Source organism: Abramis brama (assembly GCF_963993115.1).
Source record: "Abramis brama genome assembly, chromosome: 6".
Lineage (NCBI taxonomy): Eukaryota > Metazoa > Chordata > Actinopteri > Cypriniformes > Leuciscidae > Abramis > Abramis brama.
This window is the reverse complement of record NC_139968.1, coordinates 45,344,651-45,360,428: the sequence shown is the minus strand read 5'-3', so window position 1 is coordinate 45,360,428 and position 15,778 is coordinate 45,344,651. Positions and strand designations below refer to the sequence as shown.

The 15,778-nt window shown below is 39.9% G+C and overlaps 1 protein-coding gene across 2 annotated transcripts; it reads left to right on the top strand.

Annotated features, from left to right (window-relative positions):
* Positions 1-903: 903 nt before the first annotated feature.
* LOC311084390 (uncharacterized protein) lies at positions 904-13,044 on the top strand. Of its 2 annotated transcripts, XR_014606505.1 has the most exons (4): positions 904-963; positions 2,887-3,131; positions 10,080-12,121; positions 12,381-13,044. XR_014606505.1 is itself a non-coding variant. In XM_084116394.1 (3 exons), the coding sequence occupies exons 2-3, from the start codon at positions 3,083-3,085 to the stop codon at positions 10,946-10,948; spliced, it is 918 nt and encodes a 305-aa protein (XP_083972520.1). In that variant the 5' UTR covers positions 904-963; positions 2,887-3,082; the 3' UTR covers positions 10,949-13,044. The 2 variants fall into 2 exon arrangements, 1 of the variants encoding a protein (XP_083972520.1); XM_084116394.1 differs by having other exon boundaries at positions 10,080-13,044.
* The last annotated feature ends 2,734 nt before the right edge of the window (positions 13,045-15,778 follow it).

Here is a 15,778-nt window from a genome sequence, read left to right as displayed (position 1 = left end):
AGTGTTCACACTGCGACAAGAGATTCAGTCACTCAGAACATCTGAACACACACGAGAGGATCCACACTGGAGAGAAACCGTATCACTGCACTGCCTGTGGGAAGAGCTTCAGCCAATCAGAGCAGCCGCTGAGTCACAGGAAGAAGCGTCACCTGATGTTGTGGCAGTGATGAGTCACAGTGTTCATTCAGTGAAACTTGAGGTTTTGGAAGCTTCTACAGTTTGAAAATAGGTCTATGAAAATGTAAGTGTGTGTGTGTGTGTGTGTACATGTTTTCTGTCCCGGTGGGGACTTAAACCTGAATGCACACACACTCATGGGGACTCGTGTCACTGTGACCTAAACTGAGGAAACAAGCTTATAAATCATACAGATTTTTTTTTTTTTTTTTATGTAAAAATGCAGAAAGTTTTGTGTGATGGGAAGGTTTAGGGGTTGTGTGTGTGTGAGGGACCAAGAAGTCAGGGACAAGGAACACAAGATTTTTATGGGGGGGGGGGTTAACCCAAGGAAAAAAAAATCAGCTTTACAAACTCTTTTCTTACAACACATACAAACAAAACAAAAACAGTTTGCCAAAAACCAAACATACTAAAACTGACCTCCTCAAATGAACAAAGCAACAGCTTATAAAGGAAAGGATGGACTCATTACAAATTAAGAGGGAAAACAATTCAGCCTTACATTCAACATATAACCTTAAGTAAATCAAAATCGAATCAACCAGATATACATATATATATAAAAGATAGAGGAAAGCAAAATGTAATTAAATACCATAAATGTACAACGAAAGGAATCAATTAATAAAGACATCAACTTTTTTTCCTCCTCCGGGCAACTCCCGCCGAATGGCGTGTCCGGGCGGAACCAATAAATGTTTCAGTTCTCTGTTTCTGCCCGGACTCTAATCCTCGTCACGCCAGGATGCGGCTGCAGCGGACCATCGCCGAACATCACCGGTAAACTGAAACTCAATATAGAAACAAATATAAGTAACAGATACAAACTAACTAATTTTTGTGCACTTCGAATCAGTAACAATGTATATAAAAATGTGTTGTAAATGTAAATATATGCAAATATAACATATAAAGAATAATGAATATTGTTTGTTTCTTTTGGCTATTATGATCTGTCATTATACTGAAACAAATGAGTGTGAATGACAAAAGAGAAAAGTTTAAATAAAGATTATTCTTAAATGAATGCATGTCCTTCGTATAAATTTATTTATTTATGTATGTATGTATGTATGTATGTATGTATGTATGTATGTGTGCGTGTGAGATGAAACATCAACATTACCACTCTTGTGCGGTCATCACTCGGGCCGGGTGTGTGTGTGTGTGTGTGTGTGTGCGCGCGCGTGTCTAAGTGTGTATGAATTGTTCAAAAGTTTGAGGTCAGTATTTTTTCTTGAAGGGAAGTGATATTAAAATGGTTTCTTAATGATTTCTGAAGGATCATGTGACACTGAAGACTGGAGTAATGATGCTGAAAATATATAAATTCATTAAAGGTGCCTTGTGTAAAAATAAATAAATTCATACTCCACATTCCATACCAGATGGGGGCAGTATACCTCCAGAAAGTGAGTTGGTCTACTCTAGAGTATGAATATCTTCAAGCTACTCCCCTTCACCTTTACCAGTGAATATGTTCATATTCGTTTTGTTCATATTACATTTTTATTGTTAGTTTGAATTACATTAATTTGACAGACAGCATTCGCTGATGTTGACCAAGCTAGCGCCAACGTAACCAGAGCTTCCAACTCTCACGCATTAACCGTGAGACACACGCAAACACTTTTCACACGCTCTCATGCCACACATCAATTTTCTCACGCACAGAAAAATCGCGAAGCAAAGAGGACACGGAGACCGACAGACTAGACAGAGCAGGTTAGTTATGGTATAAAAAAATCTCAGCTCTCAGATTCTGTCAATGAAATACCGTTTTGGCGCTTGTAAATGTTACACGACAGATCCCTAGCGCATGTGAACCGATCATCTCTACTAGCTAATAGTAAAAAAATCACGAACACTGAAAGATACAGTAACGTTAGGCTACAACTTACCAAAATGTATTCCTCATACATAATATCGACCAATCAGTGTTTTTTATCATCGTGAAGAGGTCAATAACACAGCTGGAGAACAATTATGTCAGATTTACCTCAGGAAAGCCATTTAATATACATATAGGTCACGTAGTTGGCAAGAAAAAAAGAGCAATAGAGATTGTGCTATGTGTACTATATTACAATACTGTATTTATGAACGTTATATACGTTTATCGAACAGCCTTCGATACATTTCTATGTTATAACTTCCCGAAAATCTACACAAACATATAAAACAAACTTCTAACGAAATACTAACAGCATCTTACTTACCAATCCAAAAGAAATGTTGCAAGTTCGAAGTCAAACCTCATTTTTTTCATGTCCATTAGTTGTCTCCAGCGATGGAAAGCAGTGCCAATGTTTACTCTGGTTCTGTTCCTTTTTTATCATATTTTATTTGAATGTAGTAGTGGGCTGTAGGCTACTTTCCACACGATTGACATCAGGTTCAAGTACGCCCACAAGCCGTGCGAGTTATTCGTGTATTGCATGTTTGGCTGGTGGTTATGTTGCCGGCATACCGCCTCCCATGGCCGAAACTGGTATTACGACACCTGTCGGGCCGTGGCTATTAATGCTAATGCTAATTCAGGTTGATATCTCTGCAGCACTATAACTTGACATTTTTTTAATGACATCATCGCCCTTATTTCTTCTCATTCTTTTGATGCATGTAGCTCATTTTTTGGATATTTTTACCTCAATTTTTACATAAGGCACCTTTAACTAATCTTTTAAATTTGTTTTTTGTCAGATCTGCTCCTCCTCCTTCAGTGAAGCTCCTCCTCCTTCAAGTGAAGCTCCTCCTCCTCTTTCAGTGAAGCTCCTCCCACTGCAATTCACCAATAAATGCTGGAATATTCCCATCAGCTACAAGTGAAGACGAGCATCAAACCATCAGGAAGAGCTGAAATCTGCAAAGACAGAGTTTATTGAAGGACAGTGAGAACATGAGAGATCCAGAACACTGCAGAATGAAACACACTGAAGAACAAAGAGGTTGGTGTTTATTCCTGATTCTTCATTAGTGAGGCTGAAGAACATTAAGGTTATAAAGCAGTTCATCAGATTTAGTGTTTGTAGTAGAAAAAGTAATTAGTATTAATTAGTAATAAATATTAAACATACCAAAATCACACAATTTTCATAATGGTGTAAATTAAACAAAACCTGTTTTATAATTTCTGATAAAGTTGTATGTAGGCATGTGACGGTATAAAATTTTCATGTTGCGACAATTGCTGAAACTTTTATCACGATATACAGTATTTTCTCGATACTGAAATAAGTTACTTTTTTTTATACTATAACAGGTTTAATAACTTTTTTTCTTATAACAAAAATAACTCTGAACATATAAATATAATAAAGCAGTACACAAAAATATAAAGTAAACAAATGTTTCAAACAGATTAAAGTGCAAAAGAAATAGAAAGAACAATAGGTATCACTTTACAATAAGATCTTATTAGTTAATGTTAGTTAGTGCCTTAACATGAACAATGATCAATAGCTACATTTGTTACAGAAGTTATTATTCTTTATTAACGTTAGTTATAAAAATACAACTGATCATTGTTAGTTCATGTTAGTATTAATAAATGTTGACATTAACATTAACTAAGATTATTAAATGCTTTAGAAGTATTTAATTGTCAGTTTATGTTAACTAATGAATTATTGTAAAGTGTTACTGAACAATAATAAAGAATCATTACATTTTCAATCAATATCTAGGGCATGTTGTAGTCCAGATTAAAATATAAAAATGTTTAAGTTTGATTAAGTCTTTAATTATTAAAAGGGTTAGTTCACCCAAAAATTTTAATTAAATTCAGGACAGTCTGTTTCGGGGGTGACCAGACCCTGAGAGGACAAAAGGACCTTTCTGGAGATTACCATTTGAACTGGCTCTCGTGCACCATCGAGACGAAAGTCTCACCTCCGAATCAACTTCATCTACATCTCTTTCCCTCTCCCCTCACCCCCTCTCTCTCATGCTCAGATGATCACCTGAATTCCCAAGAAAATGTATAGTTTAATGTGAATGATTATCACAGAGTATTTCGTGTTTGGTATCGTTTAAAATGTCACAGTGCGACTGGTACAAATGTCTCATTTCAGAATAAGTAAAACACAAGGTAAAAAGGTTTTAAGAGTTTATGGATAGCTGACTTACAAAGGAAGGTGGTCTCTCAAGACAAATGGTCACTCACCCCCAAGAGGTGCTACCTCTGAATGCAAATTTCTTTTGTTAGCACTAGGGCTGGTCCGAATACCATTTTTTGAGCTTCGAAGCTTCGGTAGTAATGAACATCGAATATTCGAAGCTTCGGAGAGAGGGGGCTGGCTGAACATATTCTTCTCTCTAATAAAGGCAGTATTCTCTGTGTCTATGTCCGTTTGCATTCTTATTATTTCGAAACCGTTCATCCAATCGACTTCACAAGGGAGTGCAGGTGCAATATAGATGGACACGCGTGACCCGACACATTCAGAATTAATAAACTTTTAGTAAACTACAGAACAGCGCGAGCGGGAAGCGGCGCACGTACCTCACGCGGGCAGGGCTTATATGCTCCGAGAACGGACACTGCACTAGTGATATTAAACACACACACACAGGTCTGTTAAATTAAGCAATACTTTTAAGGTAGTTTCATATTTTTCTGGCTAACAAATTACTGATACAGTAAAGGATAGATTTAAATAAAGAAAAACGAAATTTAAATAAAGAAAAACGAAATTTAAATAAAGAAAAAACGAAATTTAAATATAGAAAAACGAAATTTAAATAAAGAAAAACGAAATTAAGTTAAATTAAAAAACGAGATTAATTTAGATTGATAATAACGGGTAAAAAGGCTAATACATTTTGTTTCTATTATTCTATTTTCCACAATGTCAAAGCAACGCAGCTTAAGTCAAGTCAAGTATATTTGTATAGCGCTTTTCACAATACAGATTGTATCAAAGCAGCTTCACAGTATTAAATTAAAATAATACAACAAGGTTTGTTTCTAGTGGAATTTATTGATTGATAAAATTAAATTAAATATTCCCAAAATATCCCCAACTGAGCAAGCCAAAGGCAACAGTGGCAAGGAACCGAAAAAACTCCATCAGGTGACCTAATGGAGAAAAAAAAAACCTTGGGAGAACCCAGGCTCAGTCGGGGGCCAGTTCTCCTCTGGCATTTATGGACTAGAGGCCGGATTGTAGTTTGAACTGTAAGATTAAAAATATTATATGAATGCCTGGCCGAAAAGATGCGTCTTTAATCTAGTTTTAAACTGGGAGAGTGAGTCCGAGCAACGAACAGTATCAGGAAGACTATTCCAGAGTTTCGGAGCCAAATGTGAAAATGCTCTCCCTCCTTTGGTTGATCTGGATATCCTAGGTATGACCAAAAGCCTCGAATTTAGTGATCTTAAAGAGCGCGATGGATTATAGGGCGATAGAAGATCCGTTAAATAGACTGGAGCTAAGCCGTTTAGGGCTTTATAAGTCAGTAGCAATAACTTAAAATTAATACGGAACTTTATAGGTAACCAATGCAGTGATGATAAAATCGGTGTTATATGATCATATTTTCTTGATCTAGTAAGAACTCTAGCAGCTGCATTTTGGACTAACTGTAGCTTGTTTATTGAGGATGCAGGACAACCAGCTAATAAAGCATTACATTAATCTAGTCTCGAGGTCATGAATGCATGAACTAACTTTTCTGCATCAGAAACTGATAGCATATTACGTAGCTTAGCAATGTTTCTAAGGTGGAAAAAGGCTGTTTTTGTAACGTATGAAATATGATTTTCAAAAGACAGGTTACAATCGAGTATAACACCCAGGTCTTTTACTGTAGAGGATAAAGTAACAGGACATCCTACGGTGTCAAAGTTGTATTGTGAGAGGTTCTGTGGGTGGTTTTTTGAACCGATAAGTATTACCTCTGTCTTGTCTGGATTTAATAAAAGAAAATTACGCGTCATCCAATCTTTTATATCTTTAACACACTCTGTCAATTTGGATAATTAGCGTTTTCATCTGGCCGTGATGAAATTATATATTTGAGTGTCATCAGCATAACAATGGAAACTAATTCCATGTTTCCTTATAATATTTCCAAGTGGCAGCATATATATTGAGAATAATAGAGGGCCCAACACAGATCCCTGCGGCACTCCATAGTTTACTGGAGTTATGATCGATTTTTCTCCATTTAAATAGACAAAATGGTAGCGGTCAGATAAGTATGATCTAAACCAGCTTAATGCTTGTCCTTGAACACCAGTATAATTTTGTAGTCGATCTAAGAGTATTGTGTGATCTATAGTATCGAACGCAGCACTTAGATCAAGTAAAACTAGTATTGAGATACAGCCTTGGTCAGAAGCTAAAAGTAAATCATTTGTGATTTTAACGAGCGCAGTTTCAGTGCTATGATGCGGCCTGAATCCTGACTGAAACTTTTCATAGATATCATTTTCTTGCAAGAAAGAGCCCAGTTGAGCGGACACAACATTTTCTAGTATTTTAGACATAAAAGGTAGATTTGAAATAGGTCTATAATTTGCTAGATTATTATGATCTAATTGTGGTTTCTTAATGAGAGGTTTTATCACTGCCAGTTTAAATGTTCTTGGAACATGACCTAAAGATAAAGATGAGTTAATAATATTGAGGAGAGGCTCTTCCACTACAGGTAACACTTCTTTCAGTAGTTTAGTTGGTATAGGATCTAATAAACATGTTGTTGTTTTAGATGAAGTGATAAGTTTATTTAACTCTTTTTGTTCTATAGTTGTAAAGCACTGTAATTGTTCTTGCGGGGGGATAATTGAGGCTGAATTATAAGGCGCGATTGAGGATTGAACGTTTACAATTGTGGTTCTGATGTTTTCTATTTTCTCAGTGAAGAACTTCATGAAATCATTACTACTAAACTGTAATGGAATATTTTGTTCAGGTGACGCTTGTTTATTTGTTAGTCTAGCCACGGTGTTAAATAAAAACCTTGGATTGTTTTGGTTATTTTCTATTAGTTTGCAGAGGTGCTCAGCCCTGGCCGCTTTTAGGGCCTTTTTATAACGTGACATACTGTCTTTCCACGCGATTCTAAAGACCTCTAAATTAGTTTGTTTCCATTTACACTCTAAATTATGGGTTTCTCTCTTTAGAACATGTGTAGTATTGTTGTACCATGGTGCTTTAATTTTCTCTCTGACCTTTTTTAATTTAATGGGTGCAACAACATCCAATGTTCTTGTGATGTGGAGTGCCCGTGTGAGCCACTGGAGGGCACTCTCTCCCTGCATTATGTTTCACCATGGACTCATTATGTTTAATTATGTTTCAGTGGTGTTTGATTATGGGTCATTGAGTTCCTTATTTAAGCCTGAGTGATCCCTGTGTCCGGTGCGAAGTCTTGTCACACTGTAAGCGTACATCTCTGAGCATTCTTCCCTGTTTGAGTATTCCGTGTTTCTCTGGACTCTTGACCCTTGCCTGCTTCTTGGACTGTGTATGAACCTGTGCTGCCTGCCTCGACCTAAGCCTGTTATCACCACGAGTTACTGGATTGCCCCTTGTTTAATTGTATGCCGGAGTTTATGTCTACTTGTGTGTGAGTTGAAATAAAGTGCTGCATATGGATTCGACTGCCTCTGTCCTTACGTTACAGTTCTAGAGAGAATGGTGCTCATAGTGCTAGTTAGTTCTTCTAGTTCATCTGTTTGTTTGGGTTCAGGCAGCAGCTGAGACAGATTAGATAAGCAATTTGAGAAATTATCTATGGTGGATGGAAGGATTGTTCTGTCTGGTCGATAACGCGGCGCAGCATGACATATTACAGCAGTACGTAATATGCAAGTTACCAAGTAATGGTCAGTGACATCATCACTTTGTGGAATGATATCTATATCGGTTGGATCGGTTCCATATGATATAATTAAATCGAGTGTATGATTAAGACGATGAGTTGGTCCGGTGACGTTTTGCTTGACCCCAAAGGAGTTTAATAAATCTGTAAACGCAGCCCCTAACGCATCATTTGGATTATCTACGTGTATGTTAAAATCTCCAACAATTAATGCTTTATCGACATTGACCAATAGATCTGAGAGAAAATCTGAAAACTCTTTTAGGAAATCAGCGTAAGGCCCAGGCGGTCTATATACGGTAGCCAAGGCTAGAGATAATAGGGATGTTTTTCTAACATCTAAGAGCGTAACATTTAGTACAAGTACTTCAAACGAAATAAACTTAAAACTCGTTTTCTGAGTAACATTGAGACTGTCTCTATAGATTGTTGCAACACCGCCGCCACGACCAATCAGACGGGGTTCGTGCTTATAGGAGTATCCTGATGGAGTAGACTCATTTAGACCGAAATAATCATTTGGTTTAAGCCAGGTTTCAGTAAGGCAAAGTACATCGAAGCTATTATCTGTGACTATTTCATTTACAATAACTGCCTTGGGTGCGAGTGATCTAATGTTTAGAAGACCTAGCTTTAAAAAAAATTTTTGTTTACTAATAGCAACATTTTCTGTTTTAATAACAATTAGATTTTTCCTAGATCCTGCAGTAATTTATTATTTGATCTCATTAAATGAGGAATAGACACAGTTTCTATGCAATGTTCTACACGAGTATTTATATCATTTAAATTGGTGCAGCAGAGACTATGATTTGGACTTTTGGTTACTAGTCATTTAATGGTATTTAACATTTTGGAGATGTTATCCGACAGAAGATCCACTCCGAATCTGCTTGGGTGTAAGCCATCGGCACGGAAAAGCCTAGGACGCTCCCAAAACAGATTCCAATTATTTACAAATAGCAGTTTCTGCTCATTGCACCATGACATTAACCATTCATTTAGCGCGAATAGTCTACTAAACTTTTCATGTCCTAGTCGGTACGTGGGAAGCGGTCCTGACACTATGATCGTTGTTTCAGGCGATGTGCTGCGTACCGTATCAATCAGATTCCTGAAGTCTTTTTTCAGAACCTCCGTCTGTCGCAGCCTGATGTCGTTCACTCCCGCGTGCAGGACCACAGTTCCGACGCGCTCGTTCAGAATCTCGGGAACGCGAGCAGCGATTTCAGAAACACGAGCACCAGGAAAGCAGTGACTTTGCACCTTACTTTTACCTAACGTAGCGTGTACGTGCCGAACGATGGAATCGCCGATGATCACAGCATCACGTTCGGGTTCGCGAAGAGGGGAGAAGCGGTTTTGTGTGGATAACTCGAAAACCGCAAGGGTCGGAGAAAGTCTTGGTCTAGACCTGACTCGCGTCTTCCGCTGTGGAACCATCCAGGCTTCGTGGTGGTGTGTTGGAGCCGGAGTGAACGAGACCATGGCTGATCGCGACCTCGGCGCTCGGGACCGATGCTGAGTAACGCACGGAGTAGACGAGTAGACTATCCTATATCATATAGGGCTTAAACATCTGCTATGGCCATTCGCCAGTTCGACAACCTCCATACATACATATATATATATGCATATAGCCCGCGCACAAATGACTATGGCTAGAGTTTAAACTCTCAAACTCCTTATGAATGTCAAGGCCAAAGTTAGTTTAGTTGTATTTCATCATAAAAAGTTATTTATCTTGTAACTTTGGTAACAGGGTTGATGAATGTAGTCAACACTACAAATGATTGAGATTATTTTCCCATCATACTCGAGAAAGAGTTCAAATGATGTCACTTCCTGGTTGTCACCATTTGTTCGCCAAAAATGTACAATGGCTAATTACTTGTTCATAACATTTTTATTAAAATAAATGTAATATTTCTCTGAGAGACTGTCAGAACTGTATTACTGTTGTATAGTTTTAAAATGTTAATATTATGTTAGATAATTGTGCAGTTGATCTAATATATGTAATAGTCCTTGCTACAGAAACATGATGCTTTTAACTATCATTTCAGACGTGATGCTGGAGAATGAGGAGAGTGAAGAGGAGGAGAAACATCATGTCAAAACTGGAGCTAAAACTCGCTCACAGACTGAAAGTATTTCTTTAATGAAAAGAAGAGACAAGAAATGTTTCACTTGCCGTCAGTGTGGAAAGAGTTTCACACGCAAACAGAGTCTCAAGGATCACATGAGGATCCACACTGGAGAGAAACCGTTCACATGTGATCAGTGTGGGAAGATTTTTAGACAACATGGAAACCTTCAGGAACACATGAAGATCCACACTGGAGAGAAACCGTTCACATGTGATCAGTGTGGGAAGAGTTTCACACAACATGGAAACCTTCAGAAACACATGAGGATCCACACTGGAGAGAAACCGTTCACATGTGATCAGTGTAGGAAGAGTTTTACACATAAAGGACAACTTAAGTCTCACATGATCATCCACACTGGAGAGAAACTGCACGATTGTGATCAATGTGGCCAAACATTTTCGAGGGCTTCAGACCTGAAGAGCCACATGACAGTTCATTCACAGGAGAAACCACATTCATGTTCTTTGTGTGGAAAGAGTTTTTCACGTCTGCAGATTTTAAAAGAACATCAGAAAATACACACTGGTGTAAGAAATCATATGTGCTTTGAGTGTGAGAAGACTTTTATTACAGCTGCAGATTTGAAAAAGCACCAGAGGATCCACACTGGAGAGAAACCTTACAAGTGTTCACACTGCGACAAGAGATTCAGTCATTTAGTAAACCTGAAAACACACGAGAGGATCCACACTGGAGAGAAACCGTATCACTGCACTGCATGTGGGAAGAGCTTCACTCATTCATCTGCTCTACACAGTCATACAAAAACTCACATTAAGTAGCTTATCTTCAGTTCCAGCTCTTTCAAGTGTGATGCCACCTCTCTTTCCTATTAGTTTGTCTAAACGAGCCTCAACAACGGCTGTAGCCAGTTATGAAGTCACCGAGGTCCAGACTTAAAGGGGGGGGTACAATGGTGTTTTATGTATTCATGCTAAACATGGCCAAAGTTTAAAAAAAATATTTTGGACGAATAACGGAGCATTTCTGTGCCGAAAATCTTACTTCCGGGTTTGTACAAGTTTCGGCTGTTTTTTTTCGACCGTGGATCTAATGACGTAGATGAGAGTGGAACTCCTTATATGAGCATTTCTCTCGGAAAAGCGCGCCCGCACACATAAACGCCCTTCAACAGGAAATCATCGGCAGCGCTGCATAGGATTTGTTCAAGAATGTCTCCAAAAAAGTGTGTTTTTGTATGTGAGGGAAAGCTTACCATGTTCAGCTTTCCAAAGAACCCAGCGTTACAGGAACAGTGGATGCAGTTTGTTTTTCCGGGGCAGCAACGGAGTGTAGCAAGTGCGGTTGTGTGTTCTGGTCATTTCAGTGACGAATGTTTTATTAACAAGGCCCAGGTCGATGCTGGATTTGCAAATCGTTTGCTATTAAAACGTGGAGCGGTCCCAGTGATAAAAGACCTCATTCATTAAGTACAACTGGATCAGATTTCTGTCTTTTGCTGGAAAAAGACATGCTCTATAGCTCCGCCCACGGCACGCCTCCAGGAGCTCGGCTTTTTTCGGAGAGAATCGGAAAGCTGTATTTTTTATTTTATAAATATGATAAAACTAAAGACTTTTTGGAGATATGAAGGATGCACTACTACTCCATAGGTACTCAAGATTAACATGAGATTAGGTGAAACTGTGTATGTTATGTACCCTTTAAGTATATTTCCGAGGTGTATATAACAAAGGTTGTGAAATAATTGCCTAATATAGTATTAACTCTACTTTAGTGCTGCAAGGATATTGCACAGCTCCAAGATCTTCTCGTCTGAGCTCTGCGGTCTGTCGCCGCTCATCATCATCAGAATATTGAGATGACCAATCAAATTAAAGTAGACAGGCTTTATGTTCACAGAAGCTGCTGAGCGCATATTCTAGCGCTTCAGTTAATGGTCATGAAGTGTGGGATCAAATATAGCTAAACTAAACATTTCATATTTGACAGCTGTTTTAGAATAGAAATGTTAAAGGTTGTATCAGCGATCCTCTAATCTTTCCTAACGATCCGCTAGCTGCTCGACCCATAAGCATGCCGTCAAAAAAACGCGTCTCTGTAGGCAAAACAAATAGTGTTCCAACCAATCACCAACAGGGGTGGGTGTTGTGAGGTTTTGCGCTCGTGCACGGCTGCCTATGACGGCTGCACGCGAAAACCTCACAACAGAGACGCGTTTTTTGACGGCATGCTTATGGGGCGGGCAGCTAGCGGATCGTTAGGAACGATTAGATGAATGTGATCATTTATGTTTGGGCCTGAAATCACTGATACAACCTTTAAACAACAGACAAAAATAATCAAGAAAACTGATGTGTATAAATATCAGTTGAGCCTATGTTTACTTTCTTCACTGACACAGACAAAAATCTAAAGAATATCAGAGAAAGCTCAGCTTTAGGAGGGGAAGAGACAGACCATAGTAGAAAGAATGAGAGAAAAAGAAAGAGTGATGGAGATTTTAGCCTTCATATGTCTTGAAATGCATATATGTAAATCAGAGAAATCAAAATTTTCTCGGGGGAGCGATTCTAGAACTCTACAGCCCTGGCCACAACGATCGAAAATATAAAATAAACATTGTCAAAATTTGTCACATTAAATAGTTTATCTTTAAGAACAGCAGTTTCTACTGTGAGATTCACATTAACTCAAAGATGAAGTTCCTTCCCAAAGAGGAATATCGCATATTAATGTTGCTTAATATAATCTATATGTTTAAAAGTACAAGTGTTTTTTTTAAACATTTTTTACTAACTGTTCTTGCTCAGGAAGCTGAAGAAGAGACTGATTGATAGTCAATAAAGAGAGAAATCTGTCCAGTTTTACTTTCTTTTTGTATTCTCTGCACCAAGTATTAAACTTTTATTGTCCATTTTTATTGTCTGCTTCTTCTTCTTGCATCAAGAATAAATAATTTTATAATTTTACTTTAGTTACATCTAAAAGTCACGCTGAGTAGAAATACATAATCATGTTTCTCTTGGTCCCTTCAAAGTTGCATTGGGTTTTCTCCTCAGCGTAAAGATTAAGAGGTTCCTCTGGTGCGAAATAATGTCACACCTAAAGTATGATGTGGGAAGCTGTAATCTGCTGATTGGTCAGTTTAAATGTCTCACATTTGGTTTCAGTCAAATGGTCAAGGAAGGGATGAAATAAGATTGTAAAGCTTTGTTAAGCTGGTGTTAAGATGCATTTTGGTCAATTGGATCACAAGTATACAAGGGCCCATTCACGTTTACTCCTGGTGTTTTAATCGGTCACCCACTTCACACCCACCCAATTCAACCACTTCTGTCCAGATTTGTTTGAGGGGAGAAAATGAATTATTTTATGCAGCCATTTGTCGATAAATGCATTCAGCTAGAGCAGGAATAAGTCTAACAGTAATACACAAAGCTTGAATGTTTGTGTGTTTAATCTTGTCTGTGTGTTGCTCACTGCACTGTCCAAAATATAAAACAATTTAATGGGGAACATGGATGTCACTGGTGTTATTGCCAAGGGGAATGGTTCCACTAAGTGACTTAATTTTAACTGTTTATTGAACTGTTGTATGAAATCAATGTCACATTTTCAATCGTGATGGTATTCGGGAAACAGCACTCGGTGTGTGAGGTTGCTTAACTGTATCATATGTTAAAAATATAAAAACTCCACATTTTTAGGATGCCGTCAAGCTGAAGCATTGTTCACTGAGTTTCTTTGTGCGAGCTGCGCTCATTTGTTCAGATTTCTCCTCGAGAGGCTGCGAACCTCAGCAGCACAACATTGTTACCGTCAGTAATACATTTATTATCCGACCACTATCGATCACAACTTAAATATAATAAAATCAGAATTCTCTCGTTTAGTGATTCCCTAGTTATTTTTATTTTTTGTCATTGACGTTTTAATCAGGCTACTTGTCAGGTCGAGCAAGTAAAATTCTCTTTTACTTTTACTAGTCCCTTCAAAAGGTCCACTTGTCCCGGACACGCGTTAATGTCGAGCCCTGGGTAAAGGTAGAAGTGCTGATAGTGATAAAGGTCTGGGCCCGTATTTATCAAGCCTCTGAGAATTACTCACAAGAACACTGCTGAGAATGAACTGAAGAGTAAAACATTTATTAGCTCAAAGCTGCGCTTAAAAGTTAGTAATCAAACATCCATCCATCTTCTTCCGCTTATCCGGGGCCTGGTCGCGGGGGCAGCAGTCTAAGCAGAGATGCCCAGACTTCCCTCTCCCTAGACACTTCCTCTAGCTCTTCCGGGGGGACACCGAGTCCCTCCAGCATGTCCTAGGTCTTCCTTGGAGTCTCCTCCCAGTGGGACGCGCCTGGAACACCTTCCCGGGAAGGCGTCTAGTAGGCATCCGGAAAAGATGCCCGAGCCACCTCAGCTGACCCCTCTCGATGTGGAGGAGCAGCGGCTCTACTCTGAGCTCCTCCCGAGTGACCGAGCTTCTCACCCTATCTCTAAGGGATCGCCTTATCCGAGATGAATACCTGAATCCGAGGTTCTACTATCGGCCGTATTCTCCTCTCCAGTACCCTGGCATAGACTTTCCCAGGGAGGCTGAGAAGTGTGATCCCCCTGTAGTTGGAACACACCCTCCAGTCCTCCTTCTTAAAAAGACGGCGGGATTGAGGAGATCCTCGAAGTATTCCTTCCACCGTCCAACGACATCCCCAGTTGAGGTCAACAGCTGCCCACCTCCACTGTAGACAGCATTGGTAGGGCACTGCTTCCCTTCTCCTGAGGCGCCGGACGGTTTGCCAGAATCTCTTCGAGGCCAGCCGATAGTCCTTCTCCATGGCCTCACCGAACTCCTCCCAGGCCCGATTTTTTGCCTCCACAACCACCCAGGCTGCAGTCCGCTTGGCCTGTCAGTACCCGTCAGCTACCTCAGGAGTCCCACAAGCCAGCCAGGCCCGATAGGACTCCTTCTTCAGCTTGACGGCATCCTTTACTTCCAGCTTCCTCCCCCGCCATCGGATCCAACTCACCACCAGGCGGTGATCAGTTGACAGCTCCGCCCCTCTCTTCACCCAAGTGTCCAAGACATACGGCCGCAGGTCAGATGAAATGACCACAAAGTCGACCTACGGCCTAGGGTGTCCTGGTGCCACGTGCACTGATGGACACCCTTATGCTTGAACATGGTGTTCGTTATGGACAAGCTGTAACTAGCACAGAAGTCCAATAACTGAACACCGCTCGGGTTCAGATCAGGGGGGCCGTTCCTCCCAATCACGCCCCTCCAGGTGTCACTGTCGTTGCCCACGTGGGCATTGAAGTCCCCCAGTAGAACGACGGAGTCCCCAGTCGGGGCACTTTCCAGCACCCCTCCCAGAGTCCCCATGAAGGCCGGGAACTCTGCACTGCCGTTTGGCCTGTAGGCGCACAAGACAGTGAAAGACTTATCCCCGACCCGTAGGCGCAGGGAATTGACCCTCTCGTTCACCGGGGTAAACTCCAACACATGGTGGCTGAGCTGGGGGGCTATAAGCAAACCCACACCAGCCCGCCGCCTCTCACCATGGGCAACTCCAGAGTGGTGAAGAGTCCATCCTCTCTCAAGGAGTGTGGTTCCAGAGCCCAAGCCGTGTGTAGAGGTGATCCTGACTA

Excerpts from the sequence above, each read along its gene's own strand:
- LOC311084390 (XM_084116394.1), top strand. The coding sequence starts at position 3,083 with ATGAGAGATCCAGAACACTGCAGAATGAAACACACTGAAGAACAAAGA. Across the intron at positions 3,132-10,079 it reads ACACACTGAAGAACAAAGAG|ACGTGATGCTGGAGAATGAG; the intron begins GTTGGTGTTTAT and ends CTATCATTTCAG.